A 17,293-nucleotide genomic window follows, 5' to 3' on the forward strand; every position below is an offset into this window, starting at 1 on the left:
CACCTTGAGCAATCCTCATCTTCAGCGGTCAAGGAACAGTGGCCCAAAATGCGACCTTGCCTTTTTGTCTCTTGGTTTCCCTGGTCAACCCCACGCCACGACCTTGATGTGTTGTCGCTGGATGACCCGCCCGGATATGTACCAGAGATGTATGAATGTACATCAAATACTACTAGTACCACGCAATGATGGGATGGGATATGGAGACCTGCAATTTGTAATGGTACATGCTACGGGCATGGATCGGCCCCAATGCATGTGAACAAAGGAGACGAATACCTACTATTGATACCAATGCCATGCTAAATGATGAAGCACATGTTTGTATGCTCGTACGAGTATCCAGGTAGCAGTACTGTGCCCAACTGGCGGCCATGGGGCAAATTCTGTGCGTCTTTGCAGCACGTTATCCCTTCACCTACTTTTCGTAAGTGGGTGGGGATAGACCCTGCTGCAGGTGTTTAGCCGTGCTCTGTACGAAGAAGCTATCATTTTCATGATATCTATGATGTACACCGAATATGTGGTAATGGACGGACGAGAAAGCCAAAAGAGATTAAAGCAATTACAAGTAAAGCCGGATGCAGAGTAGCAAAAACTCTGTTAAGCTGTCAATTGGGTGATTGCCCACATTCCTGCGGTTGAATCCATTGCTTGTTCCATCTGATGCTATGCTGTCATATTGATAATTTATAGTGCTTAACGCGGGCGTTCAGGCTTCAGCAGAAATGGCCGATAGCGGTTCAGGCACCGTGGCAGGGATGGGACGGGACCACATGCCGTCGTGATTGGGTATCTACGAGCTGACTGACCTCGACTTGATGGAGGCACCACTACAAGTACATGGCACGATACAGTATACCTGCATCCATCACTGCCTGTGGGGAGAGGGAAAGGGAAGTGGGCAGTACTTGAGAGGCAAGTATACTGGGAATGAGACATCAAGTATCTACACATACACCTGCCTACTACTACTAGTAGTATCAATTACATACCTGTACGGCACAGCTGCCGGGCGAGTTTGTTAGCTAATTAATTAAACCACCGCTACCATAGATGGAGCGGACCTGCATCGATAGATTGGTGCGTCGCATCGAGTCTATCCAGCTGGCTACTGAACAAGTTCATAGCGGGATGCGGAGCAATTAGAAGTAGTCGCTCGCTAGTCATAGGATAGCGCGTGCTTCCTCCATTATGCCTTGATATCTGCCTGCACCCGCATCAGCTTGATGGGATCAAAATGTGGCGTCGGGCTGAAAGATGGAAAATCACCGAAAGCAAAGCCAAAGAGAGACCGGTATTAGATGGGCTGATTTGTGTTTCAGAGGGCTGCAGCTTTTTCTATTTAGCCTAGAAACGATGGCGCCTCCTCTATCTTTCTCGCTTTTCTTTTTCCTTATTTGATGAGGAGTCAGAAGGATTTTGTTTGCACATGGATCATGGAATGTATGTGCTGCTAGTATGTCATTAGACCGGTTATAGCATCAGGAAATTAATCGCAAAGAAGACGGGCTGAGGCAGAAGCGAAGGGGTTGTTCGGCTGACCATGGAAATACATGTACCCTGGGCTCAGCTGCAAAGTACAGAGCTTCGCTGGAGATGATAGCTGGGATTTGCACTAATACTAGTGGTAGCATCATGGCAATATTACTCCACGCAAGGGAGTGAATATTCAAATCAAGGCACATCACAGCATAGCACAGCACAGCACAGCACATTAATCCACTGTACAGCCAACTCATGGCAGTCTAGACAACAGAGACATGCCATAGAGACAGCAAAACAGACACGCCAGGCCCAGCTAGCATGCAATTATCAAGCCGCTAGACCCCGGCCCAGCCCCCCGTCTCTGCACGCGGATCGGATCTAACAGGGAGCTGACCATCCGGAACAGATTCTCAGTGGTGCCAGGCCCAGAGACTATCCAAAGGGCTATGGAAGATCGTTGCTGGAGCTGGCATGTTGCGGAGGCCGCTAGACATGTGAGGGAGCCGGATTGTAATTGTATACGAGAGAGACCATGGCCGGATTGAGGGTTCCCGTCGCTTGAAGAAGAAAAAGCAAAGAATATTGGATTGAATGCATTCACTTTCGGGCCGTATTATCTCGCTACAGTATGCACGACAGATCAAGTAAAGAGGCATGAATTTAAGACGCCATGGCAAGGGAAGAAAAAGGTACCGGTGGCGGGGATGGAAAGCTAGACGCCACGAATGAATTTGACCGGGGTTGGGGGGAAGGGTGGCCCCATATGGGCAAAAGTTTGATTCGCGTCTTACTCGTGATGATGGAATAGGCACTCGTGCGAGTAAGTGATTCTATTAAAGATGGACGAAAGGATAGATGAACCTACTGACTTGCGTTCCGGGAGGCAATCCAGTCAGTCTTCTTTCCCCCTCATTTCTCCACACGAATATCGAACGCTAGGGGCAACAAGGCGTTCCAGACAGATGATACTGTAACTAAAAGCGGGAAACGAGAGAGTTTACCCGCATTTTCTCTTGGTGTTTGCAGAAAGAATTGATGTGACAGACTGATAGACAGACGCTATGTTTCAAGAACCTCACATCATCATATCACACTGCGTTTCGCGCCCGCAAGTTTTTGATGTTCAGGGTGTCATAATTTTAAAAGGAAAAAAGTTTACGGGCCGCAGTTGTTAATGCAAATGTCAAGAATTTGGCTAGCACAAGTAAATTACACTTTGTGTTCCTGTTCGTTTTTTTTTTAACCTTTGCTGCCCCTGCATTGAAGCGGCTCGCGTGAAGGGAGTTCCTGGATAGGCACCACCTACTTTTTAATCCTACCCGTGTTACCGTACCTAGGCCTTTCCAAGTACAACTAGTTGATGTCTTACTTGTACCTTTTCGACGAGCGGCGAAGGGAGAGGATGAACGACGAATAAAAATCAGAAAGAAAAGGGCAAAGCGTGAATTTCGCGGCTGCGGCGTGGCTTTCCCGAGCAAGGAAGAGGTTGCTTGCTACATTTGAAATGCTTCAACTTTTTTGTTGTACATCCATACCAAGTAGACTTACTAGGCGCTATATGCGTACTACACTGTCTTACATTACTTGTCAGGAGCAAATTTCATTATGCTTCTACTTGCCTATCTGAGGCTCGTGGCTGAAAAAGAAAAGAAAAAAGGCAACAGAACCCAGCAAGCCACTCATCTCTTTGACTGGGCATCCATTGGACAAGACGGCGGCCAGCGCATCGAAAAGCCCAGCAAGGCACCGGCAGCAAATCAGCTTGCCAGGGACAAGGGCAGAGAGATAAGGAAGGGAGGTACCTACGAATGTACCTACTCATACTGAGCTGGTATACTGTAGGTGGACGGCGAACCAAGGAAGGACCTTGACTCACCTTGAACTGGGGCTCTCCTCTTTTCGGCTGCCGCTCGCCAAGTTTGGCTGGCGATTGGCCATGAGCGATTCTGCCGTCGACGGGGAGCCGCCCATTGGCTCCAAGGCGGCGTTTCGAAGGGGTGGGGCCGGGTTTCTTTTTTGGACGTTTTGACAGGAACAGAAGCGATGGAGAAGCATCGCCAGCATAAGTTGAGCTGAAGTTTCAAGATGGCAGCGTCGCGGGCCAATGGCGTGGCGGATACAGGCGGTGCGCGACGGAGCTAGAGACGGAGCAGCGCTATTGCAGTGTCATCGTATCCATGAGCATTTTGCTGTGAATCGTCAAGCTGCTGGAGCATCCGGTCTTGTTTGTTCAAGTCTTGGGGCTGCGCGTCTGTTTAGGCGCCCAGGACTGCGCCGGTTCGGATGCTTGCCGACGAAGATGTTTGATGTTTGATGTTTTTGACTGCTTGGAGGCCGCAAATAGATGCTGGAGGCGATGGCTGGGGATTTCTATTTTTGATGCGATTTGCGCTTGCCGTGTTTCATGAAGCATCTTTAATATCCCGATACGCGTGGCCGTGATGTTAATAAAAACTCGTGGCATCGCCTTTTTTTAGAGATTCTATTTCGATGCTATCCTCATCCTTCATTCTAATTTCAGTTTCCTTTCTTTTCCTTTTTTTTTTCTTTTTGTTAGTTAACCCTCTCACTCTGCATCTCCCTTCTTTTGATATCGAGTGCTGGAACGCTGCTGTGCAGTGAATTACGATAACCGCCTCAATTCAACTTAATTATTTGCCACATCATTGAATTAAGCATACCACTGAGTGGTGTGAACAAGAAACGAAAAGAACATTACTCTCCCTTTTTCAGATCGACCGCCGGACGGATCCTCTGAATTTGCCTTTTTGGACCCTGCATTTCCGCGGCTTGCACTTTGATTGATTCAACTCTCTTTTTATCACATACTTGTGTTTCCCTTGTTCACGAGGCACTATTTTCTATTGGATTCCAATTGGATCATCGAAGAGCTCACGCCAACCACTCTCTGTCGTAAAAGACAAAGAGATTGCATCATCTATATATCTCTACCTACCGAAACCGGTTTTTTCTTGGATTGTCCTATCTGGCATCGCATCGCATCGCATCATCCGAATAGAAACCCTGTTCGAGCCTACCTCATTCTTTTGGCGTGTTCACCGCATTTGCCGAACGAAGCCGATCTTCATCGGAGACCAGACGGCATCTTGTTTCTAGTTTTCAACGCCCAACTAGCCTTTATACGGCTTTAGGAAGGAAGAGGAAAAAGGCGTTCTACCCTGACGCCACGTCGATTTAGACACACATTAAACAACGCCTCAAGGAAAAATTCAACCGCCTCGTTCAGGCCCCCAGACATTTAACTGCCCAGCCCAGTGCTAAAACCAAAAATCCCCTTTCAATCAGACCCCTTCCGCTGGATCGGACGGCGCCACGTTGGGCACATTGCGGTTCTTTCTCTCTTAGCACCAACCAGCACGGACTTGCCCTCCACGAATCCGGAGAGAGCCGGACAGCTCGGGACTCGGAATAGTCACTTTTTGGCCTTCTTTGTCTGCATATCAGCAATTTCAACAAGGCGACGACTGGATTTCTCTTTAATTACTGCGCTACACCAACGGTGATCCTAGTGTCATCACGAATTACCTGATTGACTAATTTGCTTTTATCGTCTTTGTCTTGGGCATCCCTCAGACACGGGACTCTGAAGATTTCATTTAACATCATATACCAGAGAGATAACGCACAAGACAAGACAAAGACAAGCGGATTCAGGTCTCCATCAGATCGTTTAATTAAGAATCCAAGGCCAGTTAGTCATCTGCAGCCCACACGGCTTTCTTTCCTCGTATCGAGCGGGAATCGGCGTCGGTACAAAAAGCAAGCAAGCAATCAGCTTGAACATCAATCAATCAATCAATCAACCCAACACAGCCATCATTCGCCACCGTTCACGACGCGGCACCGAACCACCCGCAAAAGACTCACTGAACAGCCCAGTCTGCATTTGCACTCCCGCAGCGCCAACTCTAAACCAAACGAGCGCCCTGCTGGAAATCCCTGCCGGCCTGGCCGTTCAACTGTACTGCCTGGTCGACTTGTCTGGTGTCTTTCAGCCAGTACCTTGGGCGATACCTCGCGATACCTCGGGCACTCGTACCGCCACCGTCACCCTGCGTGCGACTTTGCGCACTCCCAGCCCCCCCCAGGTACATGCCGCAAGTACCCCTCTGACCGCCCCTCCGCTGCCCGCCACGTCGCCTGCAGTCACTGCCAGCTCACGCTACTCGTGCCACGGTACATGCCCGCTGGGTACTCCCCCCTCCACAGGACCACAGCACCACAGCACCACAGGCCACTGATCCATCGCCCAACCCCTGCAGCCCGCAGACCCCCCCCGCCAAAGCCCGCTACGCCAACCCTCCCTGTGGCGCATCGCTGCCCACTAGCTCTGCACTAGCGGCTGTACCGCCAGCTGTACTTGCTGCCGCACCGACAGCCTCGTGGTGCACCCCAAACGCCAGGACGGGTCACTGGGCGCACCTAAAAAAGGGCCACATGCGCTCGTGTCCATCATCGCCTTTGCTTTAATACGTTTGGCATCCCTCTTGCTCTTCTCATCCGCCTCCTTCGTGTTCCTCTTTTATCGCTTCTCTCTTGCTCCTCACGATCAGATCCTCCCTTTCTAGCGTTGTTGTTTTCTGCTTGCTCGATCCTGATCTGATCCCTCCTGCTCTGAGCACTTCCCTCCTCCACCCCTTGTGAGCCGGCACTTATCTATCTGCTCTCTCTCTTTATACCTATATATCATCGCTCTCTCTGCTCGCTTCGGTGCTTTCCATCATCAATCAGCAGCCTTCTCTCTTTTTTCGCAGATCTGGATTGCTCTGTCGATAGTACAATTCGTCTGTCTCGAGCACTGACCACCTCTCACTTATACCTAACTCGCCATCGCCTCTCACATCACCATCACATCCACGCAATCATGGCGTCAAGATATCTCTCCATGGACGAGCTCAACAAGGCCGCCCTGGAGCAGTTCGTCTACCAGCCCGTCAGCCGTGAAATGATTGCATACCTGGCCAACGCTGCCCACAACGTCATTGCCTGCGACACGACCCTCATGCCACCACCCCGGGAATCATCGTCATCAAACAAGTCCCGGGATGGGCCTCCCACTCCCCCACGAAGCCCCGAGCCCCGGGCCGTCTCCAGCACCGACGACGCGCTGCCCTCGCTGGAAGAGTTCATCACCCAGCTGGTCGTCTCCTCCAACGTCCAGGTCCCAACTCTCATGTCGACCCTGGTCTACCTCAACCGCCTCAGGTCCAAGCTGCAGCCCATGGCCCGCGGCCTGCGATGCACCACCCACCGCATCTTCCTGGCCGCCCTGATCCTGGCCGCAAAGTACCTCAACGACAGCTCGCCCAAGAACAAGCACTGGGCCAACTACACCCACATGAACACCGCCGACTACACCTTTGGCTTCACGCGCACCGAGGTCAACCTGATGGAGAAGCAGCTGCTGTTCCTGCTCGAGTGGGAGCTGAGAATCACCGAGCACGACCTGTACGCCGAGCTGGATGTCTTCTTGGAGCCCGCGCGCATCAAGATTGCCGAGCGCTACGCCCGCAAGCTGCGTCATCGCGAGGAGAAGAAGCGCCAGCAGGAGATGTTCCATGCCGCGGCCCACGCTGCTGCCAGGTATCCCAGCCCAGTCTCTTCCCGGGGCCCATCACGATCCCGACACGCCAGCCCCGACCACTACCGCGCTGCCAGCAACGGCTCCATCACGCCGCCCGGCCTGGTCTACAGCTCGGCCAGCTCCTATGCCTCGTCCATCTCCAGCCGCCAGCACTCGCGGTCCACCACGCCTCTGGAGTCGGATCCGTCTCCCTACCTCTACGGCACCAGCCAGAGCAGCCTGTACGACTCCCCCGTGGAGATTGTCATGGACAAGGAGGAGGCCAAGGCGCAGGTGCCGAGCGTGCGCGCTCTGCCTTACGACATCGCCATCTCTGCGGAGCAATACGAGCAGCTTAGCGAGGCCACCACCAAGAAGCGGCACCGACGCGGCGTGTGGGGCCGTCTCCTCGGCGGTGCCAGCGCCAGCGCCATCACCGTCCGATAGAGCTTCTTTTTTTTATCCAACATTTACTTGTGTGTTTTTACCTTTTTACAGAAAAGCATGGCGTCGCGGATTGTCTTTTTGTTTTTCTTACCCATTTCTTTCTCACATCATCTGCAATTACTACTATATTTTTGGGTCTCGGACTTGTCTCCTCTCGAAAGAAGCTGCATGGCCGGCGCATCGAGTGCCCTTGGATAACAAACACCTAATCATCGCTACATTTCTTTACACCAATATGTTATACAGAGAGGATATCATGTGCATACGTCAAAAAACAATTTCTGCCTCTGACTTGCAATTTGCCAAGGGGGCAAAACGGAGTTTCCTATATTTTGTCATTTTTTTCTATTTGGGGTTGGTTCAAACCAACGAGGCGAAGCCGCGATGGGGGGCTAGGGAATTGGGCGTGTGGGCATTTTTGGAGGGCCCTGCTTACAATGGGTTGGGATAGCCCTAGGAATCGATCGGAACCTGTCATGGAATCTTTTGGAGTTTTTCTTGGGAACGGGAATTAAACAGATCACGTTTTCCACTGCGCCGGATTCCCCTTTCGAGGGGGGGCCAGTGAGCTCATATTTCATATACACTACACTTATTTCTGCTTAATTTTTTTTTGAAAGAGATATCTACAGACTATGTTTAGATAAATCAATTCTCTAGACTTGGATTATTTCCATCAATATCAGAAAGTCCCCCAAGCAGCTTACTTGATCACCACTGCGTGTCAGCACTTGTTGTCCATGCCCGTTAGCTCCAGCGCTCGCGTGACTAGAACGTGAATGCTATGTGTTTCGTCTTTTTTCACCAACAATAAATTCTAGCTGCTATTGCTAACTGCTACTGCTAACGCAGTAAAGATGCTTGATTAGGGAAAAACCGCTTACGGTAAAACATGAGACGTGTTTCTCTTACGCGAGCGAATGAGTACCTGGTCGGAAGCTTTTCAAGAGTACAGCCCTGTGGAGAGTGGCCTTTGCCTCTTTTGCGTCGCGTTCATGATACGTACGCAATTACTTGACATGGTCATAATGCTTAAATTCAGACAAGGCAAAAAAAGTTCGGATATAGTCTTTTTGAAAAGAAGCGATGATGACGCAAGTTTGATGTTTTCTCGGCATGGCGGAGGGTTTTTAACACGTAGGCGAGCGTGGCTTTGATTCGGGATCTAAAAGCGTAAAGCCCCATTTTCGTCCGTGTTCGTATATACTGTACTTGATACGTGTATATACGCAATTGCCGCGGAAGAGAAGATGCAGAAAATCCGAGACGGAAGATTCAATGTTCCGGGGGAAGAGGATCATTCTGGAACGTAAGTAGGTAGGTAGGTATTTTGGGAACATTCTGACAGGTGAAAGTTTGGGACATGCAAAAAGTCGGGTACATGGGTAAATACTCGGCTCCGAGGTTGGGGCTTATTCACCATCTCGAGCGCCAAACGGCGTTGAATTTGCGGCCCAAGGAACAGACGACGGGTCACTAACATGGGGCAATTCTTTTTTTAAACGAAAACAATGGGCGAAGTAAAGGCAATGAGTAAAGAATAGGATTATGACTATTGCTACATTTTTATTCCTATGACTTGTCGAAGGAATAGGACTGCTTTTATTTTAGATGGGTAATAGCTGTTGGTTGTGTTGGGCGTGTGTTACCCCCTTCCAAAACGGGACAATTTCGCTGTTGTGTCATGCCTTATTTGGGTGACGCTTGTGATGACTGCTTTTGTTTGCTTTCGTGCGTTGCACACAATAGCCGTGGATGCTACTATTATAGAGAGAGTCTTGATTTGGAGTTTGCTTGACACATGTGCTACGTGCACGGCATATGCATATGGACTTTATCGAAGTATCTTGCATCAATGTACCGAGGCTGATGCATGCACGGCAAATAACAAGGACCAAACAAAGTGCTCTCTGTACTATCCAGTATCGATGAGGCCAAATTAAATCCTGTTGGCCCCCTGTAGCCCCCCTTCAGTTTGTTTTGCTGGTAATATCGCTTTGGATGACAATCATTATCCTGCATTCTACTAGCACTAACACCATGATCCATAGTCCAGTACAATGGATAGAGAAAAGGCACACAAAGCCGATTCCAAATCCACAGTCCCCATTCACTAACAAAACCCCCTGCCTTGCCATCTCAGCTGAGCTCAGCTCCCATCCATCCCGACTAACAAATCCCCGATGCGATTTTTTTTGGTGCTGCGCCGCCCCCAAGGTATATTCCTAGGCTCTGTGCTGCTATTACCTACCTAGGTACTACTAGTAGCACTATTGCGTTGGGCAAAATAGAAGAATATTCCACCCCCAAGAATGAGCCCGCTGCATCTTACTAGTATGAAGAAATGCCCGACTGTCTTATGATCTTATTCTTTTGCTTAAAATATGGGCTGTAAAGGGGAGTGTATATAGTATTTACATGGAAAGTACTTGTGACAGAAGTATTTCTTGCCCAGCTTTCTCGAGGCGCAGCTTCAAGATCGTATTGTCATCAGTATATCGCCAAACTCCCGACGAAGAGGGCCGCACATGATTGGTGATTATGTGATGAAATGAACCAATTGAGAGATGGCCGGTTGAAGCTAACTTGAATACCATACATTATCTATAGATCTATAGCATCTGTAGCATCTGTAACGTCTATAGCTATAGCATATGCAGCATCTATAGCGTCTGTAGCTCCTCTAATAAGCACCAAAATCTTGCGTCCAATCTAGCAGAAAAGTAACCGTCCCATCACAACGCCTTCACCATGTGCCCAATCAAAGACCTCGATAGCTCCCCATGAGCCTCCACGAGTGCCTGAAACTCCTCGCTCACCCACAGCTTCTCAATCTTGCAGACCGCATATAGAGTAATCATCTCTCTCAAAGCTTCCGGAACCAAATTATCATAGCAGTACTGCACTAGCATTACTACATCGTTGACCCTTTGTTCATATAGCGTAAACGTTACCAAGGCGCCGTGTAATCCATTTAGCGAAAGCTCCATTAAGCCGGTAATGCCGTAGCATTCTGCGAAAACGTATAGTCGCGCATGAGAGAGGAACGTGCTTGTGTAATCCTCATGCGCCTGGTTGCTTCTGGCCGGTGCTCCTTTTGAAGAACCAGTGACAGACGATGTGCCGGAAGAGGCAAAAGTTCCCTGGCGTTTGAATGCATCCCACTGAGCCTCACGGATGGTCAACTCTCCAGACGGAGTCTCGCCTTTGGTTTCGCTCGCGACCAGTCCCTCTCTTTTCCGGGATGCTTGCTTCTCCAAGAGGTGAACCAGCCGCTCACGATCCTCTGCTAACAGTACAGGTCTCCTGTCTTGCATCCGTAGTAATTCCGCTAAATCCTCCTCCTCTTCGGCAATTTCAGCGCGCCTCTCGGCCTCGCGAGCGGCTCTCCTTGCGGCCTTGGTCTGAAGCTCAATCAGCCTCCTCTCATCCTTGCTTGACAGGGCCCGTAGGGTATTGTCCCTCTTGACAATAAGCTGTACGATTTCCTTCTCTTCTTTGGCGACTGTGGCGGCTTCTATCGCTTCTTGGGCGGTCCGTTTCTCAGCTTCCTGAGCGGCTTGGGGTTCCGATTGAAGTCCAGTTATCGAGAGATCAACGGTATATTTCCCCGTATAAGCGTACTGCCAAAATCTGACGAATGTGTCTTCATCTACAGAGTCCCAAGTGACGCATTTTTCAGCAGCTTCAGAGAAACTTCCGTTTACCAGTTTATCAAGGACGGGAGACAGGTATGATAGGAGAGCAGAGTGTACAGTGAACTCTCGCCGGTTGGGCCCGACGAGGAATCGGAACGGGACCGACGATGCAATACTACAAGTCACTTTTAGCATTGTATTCAATAAAAGAGTAATTCATGCTTACACTTCTGCTGGTATGTTATTCATGGCGGGCGTTTAGAAGAGGGTCTTTATGGATGAGATTCACGGGGTGATGTTCAGAGTTTACCCCGCAATTCGACCGGAGGTACGTGTATTCGCATCAAGTTCAACCGTATGATTTGTTGACGGCAAAATTAAATTCCGTGAATGCATGTACTCCCAGTTTGAGAGTTATGAAGCACTTTCGACACAGGGAGCGGCGTGAATAAAGTGAAGCTACGTAGGAATGAATGCTCGGGGGCTAAAGACGAACTAGTAGTGCGGTAGACCTCAGAACCATGCATGCGCGTACTGGGAGGGATGACAAGAAGCTCGCACTGTACCAACCGTTGTCTTGTGATAGTGGCTTGTACTTCATACCTACCTAGGTACATATGGCTGTATAGAATGTACAAAAAGAGGCATTCATTGTGACCCTAGCAATAATAATTTTGTATTAACATTAACTCTTCCTTACGGTCCAGGTACCTCAAATACAGCCTTGCGTGTAAACAAATAGTGCCAGCCTGGCTATGAATCCTGAGCCTCGCCTTCTATTGCTACAGGCCGCAAGGCAGCGCTCTTAAACCCTGGATAACCTACCACTGCAATTTAACTGTACGCCGCCTGTTTAATACTAATTTAATCATTCCTGTTTATTATTATCGCAAGTAAGTAATAGGGGTGAGAGTCCATAGGCACCGCAAGTAACAAAATTGTAAAAGTGGTATCATGAAAAATATCCTAAACTAGAACAGTGATACAAAGACAAACGATTAATCATGAACTCGTATCTAAAAGACAATAATATTTAGCGTATCCGTACTGCTTGTATCCGCAGAGACCATGGATGTGGCGGCTAGATTACGCGTATCACCATTTGCAACCGATAAATCCCTTTGCTATGCAAAGTCACAGTACCCAGAGAACTCCTTCGTACCACCAGTGTGCATCCCGGAATTACACGACCTGCTTATTACGAAATCCTAGCCATGGAATCTTCGTCCTCATGCTCAGACTGCTCAGCACCACGCTGATACTCGACAGGGCCATGGCCAGCGACGCCCACACAGGATCCAACTTGACGTGCGAGCCGCTCGAGGTCGTGACAGCGTAGAGGCATCCAGCGGCAATAGGAATGGCGCACACGTTGTACACCGCCGCCCAGCCAAAGTTGAGCTTGATGCGGCGGAACACGACGCGGCTGAGATCCAGAAGCGTCAGCACCGAGTGGAGGTTTGACGTGGCTAGCACAAAGTCAGCGCTCGAAATAGCCACGTCGCTGCCAGACCCAATGGCAATGCCGACATCCGCTGTCGTGAGGGCCGGCGAGTCGTTGATGCCATCTCCCACCATGGCCACCATGGCACGGCGGCCGCTGTTGTGCATCGAGGCTTGGAGATAGCTAATCTTGGCCGCCTTTTCGGACGGCAAAACCTCAGCAAGCACGTTGGTGGGAGGAATGCCCACCCTCTGAGCTACGGCCTGCGCAGTGGTCACATTGTCGCCTGACAGCATCCAAACTTCCACGCCACTCTTTTGCAACGCCTCAAGCACGGACAGCGTCTCTTCACGGATGGGGTCAGAAATTGAGAACGCAGCTGAGACTGTCCAATTACCACCGTTGCGTAGCTTCGTCGCAACAAGAGCAACCGACTTGGCCTCCGTCTTCCACGTATTCAGCAGGCTCTGGACATGAGCAGACAGAGAGGCAGAAAGGTCTCTCATGAGACCCTCGTTACCCACCGCAATGTCAAATGGTTGGTTCTTGCAACTTGCTCTGATGCCCTTGCCCGGTAACTCTTCGATTTGCTCCAGCTCAACTTGATCTGCACCAGTCTTGCAAAAGGCAACAATGGCCTTTGCTATGGGATGGCTGCTATTTTCCTCTGTAGCTTTTACAGCAGAGAGCAGAACCCGTTCATTGATCCCGTCACTAGTGCCGTCAGGGAATAGAGCAGAGTCCGTGATTTGAGGCTCGCCTCCCACGGTGAGAGTCCCTGTCTTGTCAAAGACCACGCAGCCCACCTTGCTAGCTTTCTCAAAGGCCTCGCCACCACCCTTGACAAGAATGCCATGCTTGGCTGCGAGGCCTCCTCCGACGAAAATGGCCGTTGGGGCAGCCAGACCTAATCCGCACGGGCATGCCACAACAAACACGGCAATGGCAAACTGGAAAGCAAAGGAAGTCGAGCCGCCCGATGTGTTCAGTTCGTCGCTGTCAACTTTGTGGGTAAAGCAGAGAGCCATCCAGACAGCCCATGTGATGATGGCTACGAGGGTTACCACCGGGACGAAGTAGGATGTCAGAAGATCAGCTATTTGTTCCATCGGCGCTCTTTTAGCTTGCCCTTCTCTGACCACCTCGACGATCTGATCAAGCATGGACTTGCCAGAGGTTCCAGTCACCTTGACGACTACTGCGGATCCCTTGTTGACGGTACCTGCGAATACTTCGTCTCCTTGTCCCTTCTTGATGGGGCGTGATTCACCGGTAAGACTCGATTCGTCAAAAGTTGTTTCGCCATCCAAGATTATACCGTCAACCGGGGGCGATGAGCCGTGGGGCACTCGGATAATATCGCCATGTTCCAACTGGTCCATATCTATGGTCGTAGTAACTTGGCCTTTCAACTTATCTTGCTCTACCAGAAGAGCGGTGGTTGGCCGTAGCTTGGCCAAAGCTTCAACAGCGTTGCCTGCCTTGGATTTGCTGTACGCTTCAATCAGTCGGCCAGCGAGAAGGAAAAGGGTCAGAAAGACTACAGAGTCGAAGTAAAACCGATCTTCAGGAATGTCGGCATCGCCATCAGCCCCTGCTGCAATCATTTGACCAATGGAAGACCAATAAGCAATGCTAGTTCCCAGTGACATGAGCATGTTCATACTGCCAAACTTATAGAATCGCTGCAGGAAAGGTGTCCGGCTGCTGGGCCGCCATAGCGTCCTCAGCTCCTTGATGGCGCGGACATGGAAGACATCCGCCGCAAAAAAGTACACCGGTGTGGCAAGTAGGCAAAGTATAATCTCTACGCGACTGAGGCCAGATGCCCATGGCTTCATTAGAAAATGCTTGGTAGAATTGGAGTCTGGCACAAGGCTCATGTAGATTATACCAAGCACAAATGTCGGAATGGCGAGGACAAGTGTCAGCATCTCGCGGTAGAAAAGTTGGCGGGTGTGCTTTGCCCTGATGGCTCTAGATCTCTCTTCGAGCGTCGGCGGATGGTAGATTTTTGCTTGGAGAGATGGATCTGTGGCCTCGATGCTTCTAATGATATGCCGGATTGTAAACTGCGGCGAGTTTGGGATATAGCGTAGTTTCAATATGGGATGTTCCATAGACGGGAGAGCCAGAACCTGTACACTGTGGGCGCCGAAGCTCTTCAAAGTCTGGTTGATTCTCTGAGGGCACCGCGGACAAAAGATACCATCGACTCTAATCTCCACATGTCGTTCGTCTGATGAAGACTTTTTCTTGTTCAGATTAACCACTGCATCTAGGGCCGCGTCATATCCAATGTCCTCAATCGCCTCAATCAGATCCCTTTCTCTATCCGCACCCACAAAATCGATTGTGGCGCTGTTTCCGACAAGGTTAACAGCGACTTTCAAAACCCAGGAAAGCTTCTGCAACTCATTCGTTATGGTGGTAACACAAGCCGCACAGGTCATTCCGCCAATAGATAATGTCGCTCGCCATGAAGGGGGCTGGTTTCCGTCGCCTGTGACCACGCCATCGAGCGGTACCGTGTCGACCAGCGGTTCTTTTCGCAGGCTATTCGACGAGATTGAGGACTTGAGCTTATAGTCAACGCTGCTACCATCCTCTGCACCATGTGGTTTGTGTTCTTTGCAGGCCTCGCAGTTTTCCAGATGAGCAGCCTTGACGGTCTCGGGGACTGGCGCCGGCTGCTTCTGGGCCCAAAGACTGGACCAGCTCTCAAAGATGCCACCGCTGTCAGCCATATCCCCTCGAGAATTGTCGTTCAAATCCTCGGCGCCAGAGGCGTTGGTATCGACTCCACAAATCTCAAACCCGACATTTGAGAGCGTCATGCCAATAGCGCGCACGAATTCGGGTGAGTGGTCGACATGCTCAACTGTCACAATGGACGTCACAAGATTTGGTGAGACCCAAACAATCTTGTCACCGAATGCCTCCTGCAGAAGAGTCTTGATGAGAGTCACGCATGATGGGCAGTGGATGTTCCCTAGCAGATAGGCTGTGGTGACGGTATTGGACGACGCCATCGTGTACAACTCGCGGTGCGGTTGCACCAAACCGGCGATTTAATTATAGAAATTATGGTATCGATGAGGGATGCGCTTTGGCAGTTGCTGCCGTAGTGATGCAAGGTGTCTAGTCGACGGAACTCTGACAAAGATCAAGGATGTTGTAGCACGAAAATCGTCTTAGTGAAACATCCGCGCTCGGTGATAAGTGATAAGAGTCGGAGAGAGATGACTCTTGGACACCAGATTGAACACTCTCACGTACAACAAAATATATGATTCAAGATGGAAGCCAGTTGTTTGGAAATTGGAAAGCAGAAATTACCACCTTGCTCGATTGCTGACCGTCGTGGCAGATAATATATACTAATAGCAAGATGCAACGCTCCTGGTCTCCTTTTGACGCTAAAATCGGCACAAATGTCGCAGGAGAGCAGCGCTTGCAGGGGTCCCTTTTGGGAGGTGGCAGTCATCAGCTACTAGCAGTGACCGGGTGCATGATGTAGCGGTACTTTGTATTTGGCGGCACTTTAGCAGACACGGCGAGTCACTGCTTATCGGATTTGATCATGGAGGCTGCTGGAAAGCACGAAATCGCCGCAAATGGGCAGTTGTCGGTTTCCGGCGGCGTTGCAGTCACACGTGGCGGTAAGGGAGAGGAACTGGTATCGCGTCGAACTGACAGCCTGAATGCATCAGTGACGACATCAAGGGCACATTTCCCTCAGCATGCAAGTGATTTACAGTTTCTGGTAGCATGCAGTGGCGATTGATTGCAGCGTCGCAGCATTTGTGCGGACGAAGCTTGGGTGAAGCTGAGGTGGAAGAAAGTGTACAGGTCACGTGATGTCTTGAATGACAAAGCATTCCATGCTTGGTTCTGTAACTTGCTTATCTAAGACATTTTGGATTGATGCCGAGGATATGACACACACAATAGATGCCATGAGTCTCATTGTATGTGTTGTGCTGCACGGGAACACACGAAAAGTATTGCAAAGCTGCTCATACTATAAGTCGTATAAATGTTTTATATCTGGCATGATCCGCACCATCCACGTGCTTCTACAACAACCAACAAGCTATCCCATGGTAGTCCTCTTACTGCACTGTATAATCTGACAAATTAGCACACGCAAACTGAAGCCAGTCATTCTCATCATTTCGTACTGTGCTCTGGCGTTCTCGAATAATTTCAAGAAAAAAATTAAGCGCCCAGCGGAATCGCCACAGCCATTGGCTTACTCGTCTGAATTAGGACATTTTGCACTTGGTCGCTGTATCTCTTCCTCGGCTGCTCCGTTCCACTTCATCTTTGTACATATGCCTATACCTATATGTGCCGTTATGGCGCTCGAGCAACTCTCATCGCACCGTCTACCTTTCTCTCACCCAAAAGAACTTCCACAAATGCAATATACGAAATGCTAATTATATCCATCATCATCACGTCTTCAATGCCCTCTCGGAAGTCGGTCCCTACTAACAAGCCTGCCCGACAGTCCGTACCAATCACGTCCCCAAATCGAGTCAAAAGCGGAGCTTTCCGTCTTTTCGGAGAGGCTTCGGCGAGTGGCATCATCAGTGCTAGGCTCAATACGGTCTAAGTGAATTGCGTGATTCTGTCCCAGTATCAACAATTTCGAGATCCAAGGCCTAATGAAGAAGACTTTCACGG

General features: G+C 49.9%; 4 protein-coding genes across 4 annotated transcripts; 1 reads left to right on the forward strand and 3 right to left on the reverse strand.

Moving 5' to 3' along the window:
• Window positions 1–1,484: 1,484 nt before the first annotated feature.
• Window positions 1,485–1,742, reverse strand: TGAM01_v201013 (hypothetical protein; the record flags this gene model as incomplete). The annotated part of the gene is made up of 1 exon (XM_024548667.1): window positions 1,485–1,742. The coding sequence occupies one exon, from the start codon at window positions 1,740–1,742 to the stop codon at window positions 1,485–1,487; it is 258 nt and encodes an 85-aa protein (XP_024406678.1).
• Window positions 1,743–6,373: 4,631 nt separating this feature from the next.
• TGAM01_v201014 (hypothetical protein) lies at window positions 6,374–7,519 on the forward strand (the record flags this gene model as incomplete). Its single annotated transcript, XM_018806611.1, has 1 exon — window positions 6,374–7,519. The coding sequence occupies one exon, from the start codon at window positions 6,374–6,376 to the stop codon at window positions 7,517–7,519; it is 1,146 nt and encodes a 381-aa protein (XP_018660253.1).
• A 2,735-nt stretch (window positions 7,520–10,254) lies between these two features.
• TGAM01_v201015 (hypothetical protein) lies at window positions 10,255–11,406 on the reverse strand (the record flags this gene model as incomplete). The annotated part of the gene is made up of 2 exons (XM_018806612.1): window positions 10,255–11,332; window positions 11,384–11,406. 2 exons carry the CDS (start codon window positions 11,404–11,406, stop codon window positions 10,255–10,257), a joined length of 1,101 nt encoding a protein of 366 aa, XP_018660254.1.
• A 933-nt stretch (window positions 11,407–12,339) lies between these two features.
• On the reverse strand, window positions 12,340–15,633 carry TGAM01_v201016 (hypothetical protein; the record flags this gene model as incomplete). Its single annotated transcript, XM_018806613.1, has 1 exon — window positions 12,340–15,633. One exon carries the CDS (start codon window positions 15,631–15,633, stop codon window positions 12,340–12,342), a length of 3,294 nt encoding a protein of 1,097 aa, XP_018660255.1.
• Between the last annotated feature and the right edge of the window lie 1,660 nt (window positions 15,634–17,293).

Source organism: Trichoderma gamsii (genome assembly GCF_001481775.2).
Source record: "Trichoderma gamsii strain T6085 chromosome Unknown Scaffold_2.2, whole genome shotgun sequence".
Lineage (NCBI taxonomy): Eukaryota > Fungi > Ascomycota > Sordariomycetes > Hypocreales > Hypocreaceae > Trichoderma > Trichoderma gamsii.